General features: G+C 39.4%; 1 protein-coding gene across 4 annotated transcripts; it reads right to left on the minus strand.

Annotated features, from left to right (window-relative positions):
* Positions 1-1,269: 1,269 nt before the first annotated feature.
* Positions 1,270-16,140, minus strand: LOC107744843 (GATA-binding factor 2-like). Of its 4 annotated transcripts, none has more exons than XM_016558664.1 (6): positions 16,100-16,140; positions 10,700-11,158; positions 8,779-9,351; positions 6,062-6,219; positions 3,187-3,312; positions 1,270-2,266 (listed from the first exon to the last, which is right to left on the minus strand). In XM_016558664.1, the coding sequence occupies exons 2-6, from the start codon at positions 10,923-10,925 to the stop codon at positions 1,967-1,969; spliced, it is 1,383 nt and encodes a 460-aa protein (XP_016414150.1). In that variant the 5' UTR covers positions 10,926-11,158; positions 16,100-16,140; the 3' UTR covers positions 1,270-1,966. The 4 variants fall into 4 exon arrangements, with proteins under 4 accessions (XP_016414150.1, XP_016414151.1, XP_016414149.1 ...); XM_016558665.1 differs by lacking the exon at positions 16,100-16,140 and adding an exon at positions 11,421-11,662 and having other exon boundaries at positions 6,062-6,207; XM_016558663.1 differs by lacking the exon at positions 16,100-16,140 and adding an exon at positions 11,421-11,661.
* Between the last annotated feature and the right edge of the window lie 6,343 nt (positions 16,141-22,483).

Below are 22,483 nucleotides of genomic sequence, written 5' to 3' on the forward strand. Positions count from 1 at the left end.
ATATTTTTTTGCATCCTGTCTCAAAAGAAAGAATGTCTCATAGGGTTGGAACAACATGAAGGTGAATAGATGACAAATTTGTGATTTATATATAAACCACAAATACATATTTTAAAAAGTACTTATGGCTTCACAAGTTCAACAGGAATCCGTTTCCAAAATGTGTTCAACAGAAGCTCAAACGTGTTTGATTGATGAGTTTCGTTCTCACGCATCAAGCAAGTACAGCTGAGCTTCTGTTTACCATATTTGATGTGCTTGAGTATGTGTGCTGATCAGTGTTTATATATTAATAAAATCCTAAATTAAATCTGTTCATAATATAAAGCGACCGTGTCTCCTCAGAAGACTTGGTTTAATCCTCTCAATTACGATGATTTTATGTACTTTTTTTGCGTTTTGTAGATGAACGGAAATATTATGTTTGGAATAAAATTAGGGTGAGTAAATGATGGCAGCATTTTTATTTGGGGGTATACTAAGCCTTTAAGAAAACTTAGTGATTTCCTTTCAGCAAAGTCACTGATAGATGGATAACTCAATGAATGATAGAATAGAATAGAATAGAATAGAATAGAATAGAATAGAAAACAAAAGAGGGGTGTGTGATCATTTGGAAGGGGGATGGGCATATCTGCACTTGTGCAAGAGTCAGTGTTGACCTGAAGTCGGCCCTCTTCAGCATGGTCTGTGCTTTTGTTGGGTCTCTCATTAACTGTTGGCTGGGCTGATGGTTTCCTCGGTCGCCGCACTGGGTTAAATAGCTTGAAAATGAGACCGGGTTAAGAGCTGTTTCCTGCAAGCCTCAGCTGCAAGCACATCTGGGGGAGAAGGCTCCAAACTGCCCCCCACGTGTTTGTTCATGGACTGGACTGATTGCCTTTCCTTCCTCTTCTCCCTTTCGCTCTCTCTCTCTCTTTTTTTTTTGTCTCAATTTCTCTCTCTCCCACCAAAAACTTGCTGTCCTTTTCCTTCGTTTGGCCTCGTGCATGTTTTGGCATTTGTGTGCGTTTCTCATATTAAACTACAGTAACTGCTTGGAAATACGATGCCCTGGAATCAGAAACATAAATGACCAAACCCACCTGTAGCCACAGAAATGTCTCCATTTAAGAAGAAGATTGACTGTACTTTGCTTTCACATAATGTTAGCAAGAAAGTACTCAGGGAAAAGATTAAGTATTAAAACTTTATTTCCTTTATTTGTGTAATGGAAAATGATAAAAACGTACAGCTCAGCAACATCGCCTTGGCTAGGATAGGTCAGTGTTTTTTTTAATCAGTAACAATCAAATAATATTTATAATATAACAATGTGTTCTGAGGAAAGCGAAATAAGAGATAAAGAGTGAAAATAAATTATCATAATAATAATAACGATAACAACAATGAACTTTAATAAACATTTCTTTGCTTGTATGTCGTATCCATAGAGTCCATTCAGAGGGAATCATGCCCAAGGGGGGTGTATTCCAGCATGTTAGGGGGGATAAACTTAGTGGTCTTGTCTCTCTGTCTTTGACTCATCATGTATGCAGAGAGTCAGAGCTAGTCCTTAACTAGAGAGTTTCTGAGGAGGCCGTTCTCAAAGGAACTGCCACAGTGAATCTGCAAAGACACATCCTCTCTTTCAGGACAGTACCAAAGTGACTCAGTAAAATGTAACGAAAAGCTAAAAGCAAAGACAGCTCTCTGTCCCTCTGCTCTGTCTGTGAGGGTCCTCAGTGTCTAGAAGGGAGAGGTGCTTTTAAACGTGTGAACCGTCCTCTATACAAGTTGACGTGGTTGTTGATGAGATGAAACCTTCGTCGGCAGTGTCCAAGCAGGAACGAACCCGACACGAACCCCTTCGCGTCCCTCACCTGTGGAAGATTTCTTTACGGGAGGGGGGATGCATGGAGATTTTTTCAGTATGGAGGAGCAAACGCAAGGCCCCTGTCGAGGGGATGCGAGCAAGTGTGGGTGTTCAGTGAGGTTCGGCCCAGGCGGGAGAGCGGCTGGAATGGTGAGGGTGACTGAATGTGGGGTGAATGGGAGTTGGTGTGGGCAGCATGTGTCCGGAATGGCTGAACGGTGGCAGGTGGCCCATGTGTGACATGTGACTTGCCAGAGCAGCGGCGCAGCCAAACGGAGAGGTCTTGTCCTGCATGCACTTGGAGAGCTCCTCGAAACCCTCGCCAGATCGTTTACTCCTCTTGGACTTGCTGGACATCTTTCGGTTGCGGGTCTGGATGCTCTCTTTTTTCATGGTCAGTGGCCTGTTGACCTATAAGAAAATAGATAGCGTAGGTTAATGATGAGCACAAAGGAAGTACGTTTTACATAAGTATCCATATATTTTACATGCAAAAGTTAATTAAACGGACGTTTGAGAAAAGTAACCAGGAAAACACAGCAACAGTAGATCAGGGGTGCGTTTCCCAAAAGCATATTTAGCCATCTACAACCATAGTTGCTTTTGGGAAACGCACCCCAGAACAGTAGCCTAGATTAGAATCTTTATATGGCATTACAATAAAATCTGTCATTATCTATCATTTTATTATATTATATATTTTCACACATATAAAACAATTTTTGCGTTTCATATATAAAAAAGTACAACCTGTTTTTTTATGTTAAGATAGCTTCTATCCATGGCACCGAAAATGTTCTGTAAAATTCATTGTATTACGCATTTATTAGATGTAGTATTTTACTCAAATTAAAGCCTACATCAAAGTGTATAATGTAGTCTTTTATGCTTTCAGGGTTGAATTTCAAACGAAAACTAGACATGGAAAAAAAGCAATTCAGCAGCTCAGCTGTCACGCAATTCTGTTTTTTCTTTCCTCCTTTGTTTAGCTTGTTTCATTAAGGTGAAGTGTATTTATTCGTCTGCTAAATAGATCGCAGCCAAGCTTAACATTAAAAAGGCTAGTTTCAGACAACTCCGAATTGATAGCCTATAACTGACGCCGTATCTTGAATGGCAGACCCGCCCTGCCGTCCCTCCTGGGAATAACGCCCTCCTTTGAAACAAAGCTGGATTCATCTAAAACGAAAACGGTCAACGGGCTCTGTCTGACAGGGAAAGCCGGCTTTGCGTCCCCGGCCTCAGTCTTCTCTCTCCTCAATCGATACAAGCTGTCCGCCCACTTGACCACTTCGCTGTCACTCTCAGTGTTTGCGACTCTTAATACTCACGTTGTGGAGTTTGTAGTAGAGCCCGCAGGCGTTGCACACCGGGTCACCGTTCCCGTTACGCCGCCACAGAGTGGTCGTGGTTGTCTGGCAGTTCGAGCAGCAGGTGCCAGCTCGCCTCGCAGCAGACTGTAGACAAGAAAACCCCCCAAAAAATATTCAATGTTATGAACTAAATTAAAGCGTCCATTATCCAAAACGACAATGTATACATTTTTAAACAATCCCGCGGGCATCTAAAAAGGCTGTAGCAATTTTAAAACGTAGGCTATAATTCCGAGTCTGTTTGCATGAAGTTGCTCGACAACCGTAAAAAGTCTAAATAGGCATATGCATTATATTAACTTGGCGGAAGCTTGTAATGATTCATGTAACTTTTTTAATCATATTGCTGTTGCCGCCGATTTTTGTTTACAGTAGCACGAGGCCTTCCGTGGCTTATTGTCTTATTTTTGAGATCTTTTTTTTGTTGTTGTACCGAATCCAATCGTTGAATGGACTACATAACCTCAGTCCTGCATTTCTATTTTCCACACTGTAATATCAATCAGGGGTTACATGGGCTTTGGGTTGAAGAAAATGCATTCATGATAACAATCTGATGCGGTGACGAATATTATGACTCACTCATGCTATGTGTATTCTGCACCAGACAGCATTTCAAAACTATCCCCAAATAACATTAAAGCAAATGCGGCCTGGACATATGAAATCTTTTACCAGGGAGTCGCCTTGGGTTAATTAAATATAGCCTATTCTGTGCATTTAAACACGCTAAATTCAATTTTCCAATTTGTGCCTTGATTAGAAAAAACTGTGCCTGATGAAATTCGTTTTATTCTGACCTGTATCTAATAAGTTCTGCCATATTTGGGTAAATACATTAGACAGATCATTAATTTATAACGTTTCGATACACTGCTCGGCTTTGATGCCACAAATCAAACGCTTCAGTGGGCGTGGCGACTGCAAAACCGGGTCATCAATCCTCTGTTCGCTTTTTGACCATTACGGATTATTATTTTTTTCACACATAATGAGAAACATTTATAGGCATACAACGCAATTCCCCCGCAGTCCGACACATAGCCTATAACATTTGCAGTTTGTGTTCGTTAACGATTTACATAATTTCTATTGAGCTTTTGTAAAAAAAAAAATAAAAAAAAGAGGGGATCTGAATTAAAAATAACCCATCTATGAATAAAATTAAAACGCAGACGACAACAAAAACACACATTCCGATACTTCAACTCAGTGCCAGTCGAGCATGACAAACAAGAGAGCAAAGAGTATAAATCCATTTATTTTCCAATCCCTGCCCCAGCCCCTTCACACGTAGTGCTCTGATAATCGCTTTACAGTAGATGTCATCAGCCGGGGCCAGAGAAAATTCAGCCGGGTTTGTTGAAGACGGAAACACCCGGGAGCCTGGCTTCCTTATCGGGCCCGGGCAGATATCCGGATAGGAAACAACTGGATGGCCTTTGAACAGCGCTCTGAAAACACTTCAGCCCAAAATGCAAAAGCATGGGCCAGCACTCTGACTCCATGGAAAACCATGTGGCGTTTTTTTCACCATGAGAACATACAGAGAAAGACAGAAAGAAACTAAAGGGGAAAAAAAAACCTCAAATGCTGGAAAAGCTATGTTACGCCTACACTACTAAAAATAATAATGATCATCATAATTAGGAACTAAGGAGTCTTACAATTCATATTTTGATTCCTCTTTGAATATCTCGCTCTATTTGTAATTCAGTACAAGGCTCATGGTTCTCCTGCTGAGTATGTAAGTGTGGAAATAAGATTCCCTCACTTGTATTTACACTCTGATGGTCACTTAGCCAAGTGAAAATTAAATTATGACGCATGGCTGATATAGAAAAAGAGGTCTCACTCAATTAAACTGCTTGTTGTGTCTCCAAAACGAATCTCTATATAATATTACATCATGTTTTGAAAGACTGCAAAAATGACTCAATAAAGAGACAGAGGTAGAGATATAGAGTTTCACCTGCTAAAGGATAAAATAAGATTATGTGAAAAGGAAAATGGAGCTAGATTGTATTCTTTGAAAAGTCATCTGTTTTCATAGAATCCTGATGCTGAAAAAAACTGTCACCCGTCCCAGGTATTTTATTCCAACGAAATATGATTTATATTTCAAGAAAAGCACAGGAGCCTTCTTTTAAAGCTGTCCATGAACCACAGAAAAACCGGAGATTAATAACCAAAGCATAATCAAGTTTGACTTTTCACACATCGTAATGATTTCTCAAGTAAACAGCAAAATCATCTTGAAACTTTAGCTTTTTGCTTTTTATCAATCATCTCAATGCAAAAAGCCATTAAGATAAATCAAAATCAAAAATCAAACGAACAAAATCTGCTTTTAAACATCTCATCGAGATTAAACGAGATAATCATGCTGGCAGCGATTCTAAAATGGAGCCAGAATCATAAGCCAGCCACACAAAACAAAACCAACGGCATGTGGCTTTCTAAACACCCCCAGAAAATGAACAACTAGATCAAACTGCTAGATCTAAACAGATGCACTCAGACAACAGTGTGGCAACAGGTTTCTCTTAGTATGGAGTGGTGATAATTGTACCGGCATGGGCATTGGTATCAGTGACAGTATCAGAACTAGAAGCAATAATGATAGCAGGAACAATGGCAATAGTAGCAGTATTGTAACAGGCAGAGTAGGGGATCACCAGGGGGTGAGGGCGACAAACAATTCCAGGAAGATTATAGGGAAAATATAACTTTCCTGGAATTGTGCTCAGGCTTTCTGCTCAGTGCTCCTATTTAGCCCTCTTTCTCACGTGTGTGAGGAACTGAAAGAATTCTGGAGGGCTCATCGACTCACCAGTCTGCGCTTTGGCTTGATAAGGGGTCGGTTCTGGCCGTTCATCTTGTGGTACAGGCCGCACGCGTTGCAGAGGTAGTGGCCCGTTCCGTCCCGCCGCCACAGCGGGGTGGAGGTGGCTCCGCAGTTCACACATTCACGCCCCTCTGTGCAGAATTCAAGTGGAGGGAAAGCAAAGGGAAATTTATATAATTAAAAGGTTCGCACTACATTTACAATACAGGAACACAGGGTCATGCAAAGGCACGGTCTGGACAAAGAAAAACAACTCCCAAGTTAATTAGACAATATCTAACATTACATCCACACTGGAATCGCTCATCTGAGCTGGATGTATTACATAATTGATATCGGAATTTGTGAATGTGCATGTGTTTGTGGTTGAAATAACATTTTTTACAAAGTGTGACTAAGTGGAAAATGAGCAGTACATCCAGGATCTACTCTTAAATTACCTACAGACCAACTTTTTCATTTATCTTCTACAGAAAGAACACTAAATATCAGTCTATTTTTGCAGCTACAACATTTTCAAGACAAGAAAGTGTTTAAAATGTGAGTTCATTCTATGTTATACATCCCAATCCTGTTGATCAGCCAGCTGTCCCAGCTTGTTCTATTCTCAGGTGTCATATCACAGTAAAGCACCCTAACCTGCTGGAAAGGGCCCATGCGCTTTAATTCATATGCTCTTCCTCCTCACTCCCCTGAGCACCTGTCTATTATTCACATTATAATGTGAGCTAGTCGCTGTCCCACCCTGAATCCACCCGGATAATGGATGCTCTTTTGAAGTGTATGTGATGTGTTGTAATTCAGTCATTTTCATTCCATTTTCTGTTTAGGCTTGACATGGTTAGAAGTATCACTCGCATTTCAAATGTACTGAAACTTGGTGCTGGGTGTGTTAGGTGAAAACGGGCCTGCAAATGGGGTGAGTAATTAAAGGTAACCCTAATTCTAAATTTTTTTTCCTGTCAGTGCTCAATCATGTTTGTGATATTGATTTGATTGTTTGCATTGAATCTCTACAACTAAAGAATGGTCAAAAAAAAAGTACTATGAAGTTAAAAATGGTTCCATTCAGCAATACACACTCAAAACAACATTTTCAGCACAAGGCATTTTCCACATCCATATTGGCTAAATAAATAAATTAATACATAAAAAGTTAAAACAATGATAAGGACATATTTTGTATTTCTGTGTTATTGAGTATGTTAATAATAAAAACACTATATTTACTATTCATTAATTTATAAAGCACCTTGTATTTACACATTGTTATTTCTATTTTCATATGTAATAATAATAATTACACATAAGTAGGCTAATATGTGTAATGTAATGTAACCGTGATGTAAAGTGTTACAAATAATAGTTCAAAATAAAGTTCGTTAGCAGTGCATCAGGCCGAGGTCGTGCATAAATAAGCACACAAACAGCAGGGTCCTGTCGCCTGTGAAGGCCTGCCCCGCCGGGGTTTTGTTAGTATTGGGGTCGTGGAAGGTGGAGAGTATGTCGTGATTTGTTCAGCTGAAGTTATACAGGATATGTCTGGAGCCAGCGCGTCGTGACTCCTCAACGTTTTAAGTGCAGTAAGGGCTAAATTTAAAGCTAAATATGAGGCAACACGCAGCCCGCCAAATAAAATCATTCATCCAAATAGGCCTAACGAGCAGAGAAAAAACAAATACAAAAAAAAATAAAAACTTCTTTCTGGATATCGAGGTACCTGTGTTTTTAATAATTAAAGCCAAAATTTCCGTAAAAGCTCAATTTTCCACTTTTTATTTTATTTGTCATTTTACGCAAGCCATTTTCATCACAGCACCTCTGATAAACTATAGACTGGTATTTGTTCTCTTAATCATTGGATGACTGGATCCCTTGCAATATTTTATCATAATGTTAAAAATATCTGGGGGTTTTTTAATTTATCATTTATCGAATTTTAACTGAAATTCCTTCACCAGTATTTAAATTTAGCATGATCGAAAAATCCAATAAACGTATAAAATGCATGTTGTAACTTTGGCGCCTCTTTTGAATTTATTTAATAATTTAATAAATTATATTAGTTAAAAAAAAAGAAATATCGATTTTGGTTTTGTGTGTGGAGCACCAGTGAATAGTGTGTTTGTTTGTTTTTTACAGAGTGTTTACACTAAACAGTTGGCCTTGGTTAGTTTATGCATGATAACCACTTTTTATGTCTTTTAAAGTGATCGACACCTTCGAGTTGTGATGTATTTTGGTGTGTCATTTTTAAGAGCTGCTGAAACTTGTCGTGTGTCATAATTTAAAAATTGCTGTGTATAGTTGCCTCGAGGGACATTCCTAAAATGGCGGTCGAATTAATCTAATTAGACAAAAAATAAGTAAACTCCATATAAAACTAAAACGTTGTGTCTGTGGAAAAAAATAGGCCTATCTGAGAAAAACAACAACAACTGTGATAATGGAAAATGGAGATTTTCTAGGCCAGTAAACTTTTCAGGACGCCTGGTATAGGCTATTTGGTTAAATGTAATTATTTTAAAACATTACACAAAATCCTACACATATCCTCGTTCTTTATAAATGTTACACTTCGACAACTGATGTAAAAATGCTTTTTTTAAATGCTCTCTAAGCCAATGTGTCTCTAAATATGCCCATTTAGCCTATAGGCTAGGCTACTCATCACTTCATGGTCAGAGCTTAATGAAACTCACCTGAGCACGACCGTGTCTTGCTTTTACATTTAGGTGTGAAGCTTGAAGCGGATCCACTGAGGAGGGTACCAGGATGAAACAGACCGCCGCCGTACTCGTGTGGCGTGGGCAGAGAGTACGTTGGGTAGGTTGGGATGGGATGATGCGTGGACGGTGTTTGGGCGCTCATAGCCAGGCTTCCCCGAAGAGGACTACATCCCTCCATTTTCATCCCATCAGCGATGGACACATGGTACTTGATGGACTCCTTTTCATCCATTCTTGCAGTGGTGGAGATCGGAGAAGAAGGACCGGGGTCCGGTGAGACGTCTTTCGGTGGGGTTGGGGGGAAATTGTAGAGGGGATGTGGACTGGAGTGGGCTGCGGATGTGAGGGAGGAGACGGGAGCGGTGCTGGAGCTGCTGCTGCACGGGTAGCCGGCGCTGGCGGGGTGCAGGCCAGGCTTGCTGAAGTGACTGACCGCCCAGGCGTTGTGGTGGGCGGCGGAGAGTGCTGCCTTCCCGCTGTCCAGCCAAGGAATACCGGGACTGTGTATGAGGTGTGGCCGGCAGACCTGACTTCCCGTGAGACGAGCTGAGAAATATAAGACAGAAACGAACATAACGTTCAATTCGAAATGAAAATTACCAGCGAACTGTCTGCTTTTGCCAAAACACCAGTTTGTTACAAAGAACAAAATGTCTAATGTTCACTCTCACCTGTTGACTCCGTACTCGAACAATACAAACCTGACATTGAGATCAAACTTAAATCTTAAATATCAGTTATGCAACACACACAAAACCGCAGCTGACGATTCACCCTTTTAGTCCAGTGTTTGTTCAAACTGCACGCTAACACTTAAAATATATTTTCCGTAGTCTCGACGTGATTTCCTCAAAAAACGCACCTACTCCTAAGAACCAGACGTAAAATCTCCTTACAAAAGCGACAAACGACAACTTTTTTTAACGAAGCCTTCTCACTACAGCCTGTTGTTCGCACAAATTACACGCTTGATCTAAGAAGTTCATCAGGAATTTTTCGTTTTGATTTGGCATCCGGGAAGTGCCTTGATCCCCCTCTCTCGCTCTCCCTGACACGAACTTCCCTTTCCTCATCAAGTCATTCGCTGGACATTTTCTGTTTCTTCTTATTCTTTACATTTCAACACGCATATCTTGGAGATATGGATCTTGGAGAGACAGTTCAAGAAATGCGATAGGCCTGATTTGTAACTGCCAGGTAGCTACATAGTCCTATTCATAGCCTAATATAGTTTTGTGCAAAGCAATAGCAAAAACATTTAAATTACCATATCTTTATTTAAGTATCGAGACGTCTCAGCGTTAAAACAGTCGTGTTTAGGCCGCACTAGCCTACGTTTCACTTCAAAGCCCGTGAGAGAAAAAGTCATCGAAATCTTTCGGTTTTACACGCACAAAACGGTTGTTCTAAAGATTTTACTAGCTTTATATATATATAGCCAACTGACCCAAAATGGGCATAAAAGATGTCAGCAATGTCAGGTTTATTACACCTTTTTAAGCACATGAGTAGGCTATAAAACCAAAGAACCACGTAAACAAAATAACTCTTTCGCTATAAATATGGAGATTTTACTTTATGGTTTTACATTAATGTTACACATTTAAATATGAATAAAAAATAATTTAGCAGTAACAGTAACAATGGGCCTACTATTTCAAACAGCTTCATAAATAAGGTCACATTTAGCACTTAAGCCTGTTAAATAAATAAACAAACAAATAGTATTATGTAACTTATAAGACATTTTGTAGCATGACAAATGTAAAGTGTGGCTGCAATATGTCTAGGAAATTGCATAATGACATATGCATATAAGACAGATATTCTGTCATCAAAATATGATATGTAGCCAACTTCATGCGAGAGAAATTGACGTAAAGAAGCATCTTACCGTGCGCTTGTCCGTATGATACTCTAGCCCGAGAATTGGGGTAGTACGGGTTCCCCTGCGAGTCCAAGTGATTCAAGAACACATCCACCTCGTCCGGGGGTAGAAGAGGTGCCATGGGCTCCATGTAATTGTGTGTAAGCCCGTGATGATGGGACTCTGGGTGCTGGCCGTTGAGTACCGCATGATGATGGGCCATCCATCGAGACTGATCGGCCGCAACCTCCATGTCTAAATTGTCCGCGCTTCGAAAATGTTTCGAAACGTTTTCTAGATGCCTACTGAAAACCTTTTGTACACTAACAGACCCAGGAACACCACTATGGTCCTTCAGATTACTAAAATATGTGTCGTGAGCTTACTGCTTCAGTTGGTGATGCCCTATTCAATTTTTTCCACATGCCCTTATTTTTGGAGAAATAGAGATCCTGCTTCTTTGCTCTCAACAATGCTCAGGAACACCTGGAAGAGAATAACAAACAGATGCATCTCAGTTTTTAACGTTTAATACATTGCAAGACCTAAGATCTAAAGATCTTTCTAAAATCGTGTGTATATATATATATATATATATATATATATATATACATACACACACACACACACACACCACATACACATATGTATATATGAACTTGATCGAAATATGGGTTGCAACCTGTAAAGTCGCTGCATTACATGCTCAACCGTACGCAGTTTCAAAGAACTATCGTAAAGTACTCACTGCGCAAACTAGCATTTCAGCACTCCAATCCTCTGTTTATTTTTCCCGTGTTATTCATGTACAAAGAATGTTAATCCTCAAGATGTCTGCTGACATTCGTAATTTGCCACCGGTTCAAATTGTCCACAGACCAATAGTTAAACTCTTCCTAAAAACTCTGCGGCTGTCCGAAGCGGAGAGAAGTCTCTTTAATGAATCGTGCCTGTGTACTGTCGGAACTGGCGCCAGTAGATTCCATATCTTACGAACATGGGCGGGGTCACGGGCTGGCAGTGATCGCTCTGTTAACCAATAGCAGATCGCGCTGACTGCCATTGGTTCGGACATCATGCTCTCCGAACTGCCACGGCGACTATCGGCCTAGTGCTCCACATTCAGAGAGCTGAGAGACCCATCATTCAGCGGAGCAATTTATTGAGATCGTTTTACCTTTCTTAGAGCTTCACGTTGATGATGTGTGATACTGTTGTCTTTTTATTAAAAGTCTAAGAGCTCAGATTGACCTGAAATTTTGAATGTAAATTTGGAGTCCTCGGCTAACTCCGCACAACGTCAGAAAAATATTTAAACGAATTGCATTTTTTAATCGAATAATAATATAATAACAGACACGGGTTAGACTAGGCCTACTTTTATTTTTACAGACAGTGCCAACCAGCAATTACTTTAATTTTCCATTGATAAATAATAATAAAAAATATTGCAGTTATCATAAACTTTTGTTTAAAAATTTATAAATGTGATTGGGTCCTGTTGCCTGACCATTAACATTTGCTTAAAACAACAAAACCTGTATCAGTGAAGTGTCACATGCGATATATACCTAGTGCAAACAAACACAATTCCTAGCACCTCAGGCATTAATTGGGGAGGAGTATTTTATGGTCTCTAAATTGGGGGCTATTGTTCTTGCGCGTCTAATTGTTTTAAATTAGTTGTCACCACATTCTTCTTGTGAAAACACTGTCTTTGTATGCTGTTGCAAGCGATCAAACGTCACTTTGCATATTAATAGCGGCCCGTCTCTCGGTGGTGCCGACAGGTCGCATGGGCAGGTCCAAATAGAGCCAATTGGTGGCCATTAGGGCAGCTTCGTTGATTCTTGCTTACAATTATCTCGTGGCAAAACAAGCAGCAGGCTCGCCCACCGCGGGCAGAAAGACAGAACGTCGCCAATCAGCCAATTAAGCCTTTAGATAAACTGTGGATACAGGTTAGTCAGCTGAAGACCTCATTTGCATACAGAGTTTAATCAATTGTTTCAGCTTTCACCTCAACATTTAATTTACTTGTCTATCCTATTCAGCCAAAAAGGTTATCTTTCATGTTCCACACCTTTTAAATGTTTTTTTTTTTTTTTTTTTTTGGAATAACAAATTTCGTGCAGCGGTTCAAATAGCCTAAACATTCATTGAACATAGGTTTCTAAAATGGATAACGTAATATAGTGGATTTTACAATGTGCTCCTTTGGATCACTGCTTCTCACCTTTGGTAGCTCTGTGGCCTCTAACTGCTTGTAGCAACGCTTTGTGTATATTAATTATTCATTTAGCTTGTCTAGTTGGATCAATCAAAGAGAACACAAGATAGACTTGTCTACCAGGGAGCTCCAGCTCGTGCATCACTATCTTTCGATAGTCATTTCAGGTCTACACCACGAACCAGTTTTACAGATAAGAATTTGCGTTTTTAACTCATTTTGTACATTTGAACCTAACCTTCGAAATAGTTGTGGTGTGTCTATCTGATAATATGTATTTGATAATATGTACTTTATTATTATTATTATTATTATTATTATTATTATTATAATTATTTAAAGCAGGAGTTTTAGTTTGCTTGCTCTCCTCTGAAGCAATAATGATTGACAGGAAATAATTGAAGCGCGAGCTTAGAGCCCCTACCGGCCGCCACTCTGACGCCGTCACAGTATCTCGGTAAAAGAGGAGAAAAATATATATGGGCTACAAAGACTTTTCCAAAGCTATTTAAAACTAGGATATAGGCATTGTGTGTTTTCATTTGCATCTAAAAAAAAATAAAAAATCTGTGAGAGTTTTAGTCCGGCTGGAGAGTAAATAATCAATCTGGGCACCAATGCAACACTGAGCACTTCTTAAACCACAGAACTTCTGTCAGTGTTGGTTGTATAAAGATGCTTAAACAGGCTATGTGGCCTTATTGTGACAATACCAGATGCTTAAATCCCTTTTTAACACACTGGACACACTAGGGGCCCTACAGAGCACAAAAAGCCCTGGCAGCCCGAAGCCAACAAATTAGAATGTACAGGATAATATGACGCTTAGTTTTGCAGTGCAATGGTCCATTTTACACACAGTCTTACATCCAAAAGGTGAAATACCAGATTATGCAGACATAAATGGAAGTTGATATAAACTTAAAACGTCTAAAATGGCCTCTCACATTGTCACTTTATCACAAACTGAGTGCTGTGCTACTGCATAATCAAACATGATATACCAAAAGAGTTTTTTACAGAATAGCGACTTGAGGCTGCTCCAAAGTTTATGTTTGTTCACGCTGGTGTGACCCTCCTCAGCCATTAGTATTAAAGTGAAATAAATACATAAAATATTAAACATTTGAAATAATATTGTATTTTATTATTAATTATGTTTAACAATTTCATAATATTTCTTCTATTGTAATTTCTGTGTAAATGTATGTGCAGCATAGTCTGAGATGCAGCTTCAGTACCGCCTTTTTGTTGTGCAAATATGGCAATACACATTTATTATAGGCTACTGTGTGTTTTTCTAGCTAGCTGTAGCCATGCCATCACAACCAGATTTAGCGCTAATAACGGCAAGGTTCAGCTCACCTAGGGCTAAATATTCTTTAGAGAATACTTGAACTAAATACCTGTGTTAATCCAGTTGCTCTCAATGTTCAAACAAAAGAGACTGTCCTTTTAGGGACTTAGCATTTAAGGTTGGGGGTGTTACTGAAGCGATTCCCCCGACTGAGGACTCTAACTCACTCTTCTTTAAATGTGTGTGTGCAGATTCAGACTTTGTTTCTTATGTAACACAACTTGTGTCGTACACCATGTGTGACTGTGACGACGACAATGACATCACGTTTGTGATGTCACATTAGTTCGCTTTAAAATAATTGCATCAAAAATAATAGAGAGCGCTGGAAGCAAGCTCCGCGAAATTGAAGGCAATCATTCCCTTAATTAACAGGTGCCGTGAAATGGCTTTGGCCGTTCGTTCCCTCACCGCGCATTTATCATTCTCCGTGGGGTTAAAAGAGGGCAGGAGGGGGCAGAGAGCGGCGCAGAAGGGTTTGTGAAGATAAGCAGGCACTGGGATATAGGGGGAATGACACAGACCAGCTGAAGCGGTATTGTCCTTTACTCACGGGTAATTAGATTGTGACAGGGCACTCGGGGGCAGACACAGGCACAGGCAAAGTCACACGCCTCCTGTCCTCTGCTGAAGCGTGGATAACGGATTGAAAGCAAAGCGTCTCACGCTCTCTTCATTTCATCCAACAATCCACGTTATTTTGAAGCAATGTTTTGTGCAGTAGCCTATTAAACCATGCCACTAGCTGCGTTTATTCTAACGTGCCGCTTTTTGTCTTGTGCGACTTTATGGGTAAAGTTCTTATTCTGAGTGACAGCGTTAGTTTAGTCGGAAAACGATCCTGTGGTAGTCATAAATCTGAAGGGTGATGACAGCGGGCCCGCCCTCCTTTTGTGGTTGACAGCTCTTGGAGTCAATGATTTGAATAAACAGCACAGGTGGGCTAATGCAAGCGTCCTTGGGGCATTCCAGAGAAAGCTAATTCCTCAACTCACACACACACATCACATTTGCTTTCACATTTAGAATCATTCAAGAGGGGGAAAAACATCGTCGTTATGCTCATTTGAAATTTGGGCAGAAATTACTTCAGACGGTTTTCGTAACATGCGTTCTTGCCATTGTCGCATATCAAAATCGTGTCCTCACAATCATAATTGTGTGCATGTGTGTGTGTGTGTGTGTTATTCGTTTCATGAATAAAAATGTCTTGTATTATAGGATGGCTATATGCGGTGTAAATTAGTGGAATTGCATGTTGGGTTGTTTGGTTTGTATATTTTGGGTTTTATTTTAACATGTTTGCAAATATAAACATGGGCATTGTTAAGCATGTTCCTTATAAATTAAAAATGAGTAAATAATGTAACAAATATCATAATATTATATTGATATTATTAGCACATGTGAAAAATATGAAGAGGAATTTCTGCATGTAAAACGTGTAACAGTCTTTTCTATTGTAGCCTAAATTGCCTGCAGTCGTACAAACGCAAATAACGGATTTAGTAATAAATAATATGGCCTAATAACAACAATATGTATTTATTGTATTTAATGTATTATTATTATGATTATTATTATTCAACCATGCAAAATGTATAATTCATTTTATTGTATTTTTGTTTTATTATAAGCCATTTAAAACTGCAATCACACTAAAATCATTCTTTTGATTTTCAGTGGAATAAAACGCAGCCCCTGCAGCATAATTAGCCAATTTTTTTGGACTTACAGTTCTCTTTTTAAATTCCTCACTAAAACGCGTGAATAATCTCTTCGTATTACTCGACTTCACGCTCGCTGTGTCGAATGATAGTCTACGCAAAACGCATCTTACCAGTGTTTATGATTAGGCTCTCTCCTCTTGACTTTTCGCAGAGAAATGTGTCCTGGGGGCAATTCCTTGTGGCACCGTCTTTGAGGGAAGAGTAGCGGTGATTCGTTGTGCTTTGCCAAGCGCTGAGGCTCCGGGCACTGTCTTCTCTAGCTGGCGATGCCAACCTTTCCAGACAGTCAAGCGTCTTTCCAGAATGCTTTCGCTGAGGATCTTTCTTCAGTGACTTACGGTGTGGTGTGGTGTGGTGTAGTGTCTGACACCTCGTACTCTATCTTGTCTTACTCGCGCTGTCTCTCTCTCTCTCTCTCTCTCTCTCTCGCTGGAAACAGCGAAACTTGAGGCACAAAGTCGGACCGCTGCAACGTAGCCGTGCGTCAGCCAGTCTGGTCTTCCGGGTAGTGCTTTGATGGTTAAAAGCTGTGCTGAAGCTGTTTTGTGTGGTGTTCTCACTCGTATAATTATGAAACAAGACCCAGTCGCTGAAGGCTTTGCGCATAGCTCTTAGATTTTGACCTTCACATAGGCAAACGATGCAGAGAGGATTTGCACCTAAGATTGTCACTCTTATTAGGTTTGGCAGGCTCCATTCTGGATTTTTTTTTTTTTTTTATATATATATTCGGAAGATATATTTTAAAGATCGTAGGAATGAATATGAAAGCTAAACCCGCCATAAATAGTATAGTAGACCGATACTGGAGCGTGCATGCTTTGCACATTAGGTATTGTCGTCCTCATTTAATCACTGCGATGGTGCAGATGTGTTTGCTTGAGTGTTGTGAATATGTAAATCTTCACTTTTAATATGAGACGCCTTTAGGCTTCCCATCATAATGAATTCTATTCCTCTTTGCGCTTGTCTATAATATGTTGCCGCGTTGCGGTCGACCTTGCCTTCCCCCAACCCAGCCAGTTTTAACTCTCTCACACATAACACCAACTTTTAAAACATGCAAAGCCTTGGTAAATCTCTGGCACGAGACCGTGGGCTCGCGTGCAGAGGCTCAGGCAGGGCAGGTGCAGCTCCAGCCTCTCGCGGCCGGGTTCCCCCAAGAGTGCATGCGTACAATGAGCGCGCGAGAGGAGTGAACTCTGACAGAATTAATTGCTTTATATAGAATGATCAAAATAACAATGTCCAGTGCCAGCTATTGTTTTGTGTACATTCAAGAGACCACGAGCGGTGAAGGATTCAAATCAGTCAAATCAGAAACTACTCCTTTTGGCTGCTACCATGATGGTGAAATAGCGGGCCTGTAGGATTAGCCTATGATACAATCAAAATTCTACGAAATCCTTGGCTTTCCTTTTGTCTTGCACTTATCAGTAAGGATGGAATAACCGATTTAAAAAGACAATGTGGCTACTCATTGACTGAGTTTCCGGCAAGTGCAAGGTGGACAAGAGGAAGAATGTTTATCGGTTGCTATTTGAGTGCTTTTATCAGTCCTACCACTTTGTGAGGATAATGTCATGAGTTGGCATGTCTTTTCATAGCCAACTTAATCATATCTTATTACAAGTATGACAAAAGAATATTCCTCTCATACATCTTGTTTCTTACATTTCTAGTTGCTGCAGCGAATCACATAATTTTGGAAGAAACATCGCTAAATGCTCTAACGTGTAATAACCTACGTTTAATTTTTGTTCGCTAAATGCAACTTTTGTGGCGAGACAAACCAGCGTTGATTGTCCTATAAGATGCAAACTCTTTATCAAAAGTTAAAATAGTAAATGACGAGTAAAGATAAGGAAGAGTGTGATATCGCTTCTTTCTACATGACCACTTAAACGCCTTTCTAAATCTCCCGTTCATTTTAAATCGAAAACGAAGAAAAATAATAATTTCATTAACATTACGAACATTATTCTGTCACGATTGACTAAAATAATTTCTAACAACACTAACGTTATTATTACAATTATAATTAGCCTATAATAATAATTATTGTTACTAGTATTATAAAATAAAATAAAAATGGATTATAACGAAATATGGATTTAGCGTGTGCCGTTTTATTAAACATCTTATTAATGCATCTATTGTCATGTTAAAACGTTAAGAGCAGTAGGTGCTGGGCTTACAGGAGTTTTACAATCTGACCAGAAGAAGATGCTCACTCATGATGCATGCGAGATAAGCGCTTATCAGTCTCGAGCTTGCATCTCCAGCGCATTCAAAACAAAAAAAAAACTTCTTTAGACTAATTAAGGCGACTGTTAAGCTCGGCTGCTCCTTTCCAGCAGCATACTGTGGCAGACACGGTGACATTTCCATTTCACGTTGTCCATCAAAGGCTCAGTAGAGCAGCGCATAGCTGCCTCTGGGTTCTCACTGCGTCAAAGTAAAGTGTGCTACTAAATAGCGAAAGGCAAAGACATATATTCTTATGTAAGATAATGCATTTAGTTCACAGTCAGTTTTCTGGCAGACTTGTAAAATGTGTTGTAACTCATTTGATTATCAAATTATTTGTTATGGGTTGTCTCTATTTTTAATATTTTCCCCTCCTTTTGTTCTCATCATTTGTATTACTTTTTTAAAAGGGCTCTAAAGTTATTATTTATATATGCATGCATGCATCAGATGCCAGGACCCTCTCCTTCCGATTATTACCGGGGGTAATATTTCATCGGCGTGAGGCAATCTTTGTTCTTTGTGAAGATAATAAATGGCCTAATCGTTATCAGCTTACCGCTGGAGGTGTCAGGACCGAGCGAGGCTGGAAACAGGGTCCAAAGTGGCGCTGAATAAATTGGTGTTTCTTATCTCTCTCCCCCAGATTATCGCCGCCTTTTCAAAACGCCACAACAAATACATTCAATGCATCTAATGCATCATTTGAGGGGGAAGATCGCAGGGGTGATAGAGACAGATAGGCTACCCGAAGGAGAAATATTTACACATTTAACGTGTTCAGACCAATATTAGCTTGGGTTTTGAGCGAGTTTATTGGACAGGCCGAAGTACACACGCTTACCATATCAATGCAGCCATTATCATTCTTATTGTAGCGCTACTGTTGATAGGTATCTGCGTGATTACTCTGTCTTGTCATTAGATCTGTTACGTGTTGAATTAGTTGTGAAATTAGCTCGTTTCATCCAAACACTTGTTTTGCCTTTTTTATCCGGTGGATATCAGCAGTAGGCTATCGTTACACACCTTTTCACGTCGTTCTTGTGGGAAATCAAATCAATAGTCCTATCAATTAATTGAACGGCAGACAGCTGAAAAAAACTTGGCACTGGCTATAGGGCTTTGCAATAGCCTACTGTGTAAATTACTAATTATGAAAACCAATAAAAGGCGGTTTCTCGTTAGATTTAAATTAATAACATTTTTATATAATCATATAAAGAGCATGTCACGTAGGCTAGGCTATGCTAACATTTGTTTGTGAGAGTCACTTAAAGAAAATAAAAATAGGAAAATTAAAACATATATATATATATTTCTAGGCCTTTAGTCAGAAATCATTTTAGTTTCAGTGGAAACAATAACTCTCATCAGTAGGCTAGATATAGAGTTAGCCTATCTACAGGAGTAGAGCTGCCGTTTAGTGTCCTGTAACTGAATATCAGCCCGTCCATTAGGCTTTAAAACCGCGGTGATCTCGTTTCTTCACTAATGAACGCCGAAGTTAATTCCATTAAAAACGCGTGTCCTGAAAGTGTAGACGTCATAATGCTTGAGAAGAATAAAAAAAAAAATCATCAGTTCAAATTTATTTTAAAATTCCCCGCGCTAACAGAAAACACTAAAAATTGCAACCAACTAAAAACAACTGCTGCCTTAATTTTTATAGTAAATTGAAAGTGGCGACAAAGTGAATATATTTTCTGATTTTAAAAAATAGTTGAAAATCTGAAAATACATAAAACAGTAGCCTATTATTAAAAAAAATAGAAATGACAAGACGTTAAATGGAAACAATTATAATTAACAAAACATTTTTACAGTGTACTTTAGGCCTACACATTTAAAAAGTTATTGAGAATGTATTTTATAGAGTCTTTCTATTTGCCTTTGTCATTGTTGTCGTCGTCGTTGTTGTTGAATTTGAAATAGGCCAAGCCGTTTTTCCAATTCAGAAAGTAGGCTATCTCTGCTTAGATACTCTATGTTCCTATTGTTTTATTAAATGAACAACTGGGCAGTTCATTAATGCGAAGGCTGAAATTGTTATTTCTAGTTTGGAGAAGATGCTGGAGTTTGTACAGCACAGATATCTGAGCGCCGTTCTACTGATGGGCCCATATTCTGCCCACAAGAATGGATTTCTATGCTTAACCGTGCTCGAAGTGAATTTTGTTATTTTAGAGAAAAGAGACAGGTTTCCATTTACAATCGAGAGGGGGACGCTGTGCATGTGAGTGACACTTATGACCAAAAGCGCCTTTTTCCAATATATACAAACTCCCCTTTTAATAAGCGGCATCTTCACCGGGCTCGCGCGCTCTGATGGTCTCCACGGCAACTCAGATAACGGAGCAGCCGTTTTCCATATCTGCGCCAGAGTCTATTATACCCCAGGATTAGCTCGTTTTCCGAAAAGGTCAAAGACAAAGTCATGAAACCTTGTATGTTCACCCTTCCTGCGAGTCCCTGCTTATTCATTCGCATAACATTCGCTCCTCTGTCATTCCATTTAGCTAATTTCATCAGGATAATGGCTTTTTTTCTGAGTTGTGTGGGAACTGGCTGGCTACATCACCCGTTTTATGTTGGAAAAATGTATGTAGCTGGCAATGAACGGAATGAGTGATTATAGGCATCGAACCGTTTTGGTTTGTGATATAGTGACCTCTAGTGGTCAGAGTGCAATGTATTCGGCTCCCACAATGCGTTTTGAGACCAGAGGGACAGGATGCTGATTATAGGGGGGTTTGTTAGGGTGGAATGGTCAAAACAAAAGATTGAGAGGGTATTATAATATAATATTATATAATATATAATATTATATTTTACATACAAGTATGTATGCAACGTTTCAGTACTACAAAAGTTAGACTACAAGTTAAAGTAAAAAAGCGCGAAAAGTTGCTTTTGGGCGTAACCATAGCAACAGGAGAGCGGGCTGTTATCGTACAAAACACAAGTAGCCCACTGTCGTTATTTATCACTTTATTAAATATTCACACAACAAATCACAAAAAAATGCATGTTTTTCGAGAGTAAAACGTTGTTAGCTGCATGTTGGGCGCCAAAATGACAACATGGGTTGCGCTAAACCAACTTAAACCGCGAAAATTACTGACAGACATTTCTTTTAAGAAACTGAACCTCCTACAAACTCATAGAATCATTCGCACACTGCAAAGGGAGTAATATAAATAATTAATAACAAATAAGTCATTATGAATACTGGAGTAGGCTAATAGTGAAAACCAGGAGTGAACCACGAAAAGGAAACTTTAATTAGAGTGGAAAATCACAATTAGGTGTAGCCTACATTTTGTAAATCAAACACAAAATGAAAGAGAGAGAGCGTGAGGCACATTTCAGGGATGGAATGTCCCAGGTGGGAATCCCAATAGCTGCAGAGGAAGTGTGCTGAGTTTTGGCAGGAAGAGGGTGCTGGGAGGGGTGGTCCTGACTGTGGTGGGGTGGGGGGTTTGGGGAGTTTCCTGATATTCCTCTTAACTGGCTCCAGGCTTGCGGGTTCTCTTCCCTTCCCTGACCGTCCACTCTCCATAATGCATGTCCAACTCACTCTCACCCCAGCATTCCTGTCTGCACTCTGCCCTAAAACACCATCCTTCCAAAATCACTCCCTACAATCTCCCAGCATTGTTCTCTTTCTAGTGATCTATGTTCAGCTACTGTATACAGCCACTGTATACTGACATCGTGTGCCTTTAAAAAAAATGTATGTAAACTCTCGCCGAAAAGAAAAAAATCACAGTCAATAACTGTTTAGTATCTCAATTATTTCTCCTTTGAGATAGGCTTAGATGAGATTAGCATGGGAGCAAACGGGAGCCTAATAACCTCACATATCTTTCACAGCTCCAGGTTTGCTGTGTTTGTTTGTAGGTCTGCATAATTTAGCCCTAAAGTTTGTGGTTGTATATATATGACTATAATAATAATAATAATAAATGATCATTATTATAACTTCATAAAAATATTAAACAAAATAAGAAATATTACTATTTCAACTATTGCATTGAAACAAACAGTTTCAATGTAAAAGAAAAAAAGACCTGAATATTTACAGTAAAAAAAAAAAAAACTGATAACAGGTGCATTTGTGTGGAGCAGAACCAAGCCTATCTGAGACATTAATTGAATCAAATGCGACGACCTGTATGTGAACAGTCTTCTCATTCTTCTCATATTTTTTCTTTCTCTTCAGTAATTTTAGTAATTTTAGG

The sequence above is a fragment of the Sinocyclocheilus rhinocerous genome, unplaced genomic scaffold (genome assembly GCF_001515625.1).
Source record: "Sinocyclocheilus rhinocerous isolate Xijiao unplaced genomic scaffold, SAMN03320098_v1.1 scaffold3911, whole genome shotgun sequence".
NCBI lineage: Eukaryota > Metazoa > Chordata > Actinopteri > Cypriniformes > Cyprinidae > Sinocyclocheilus > Sinocyclocheilus rhinocerous.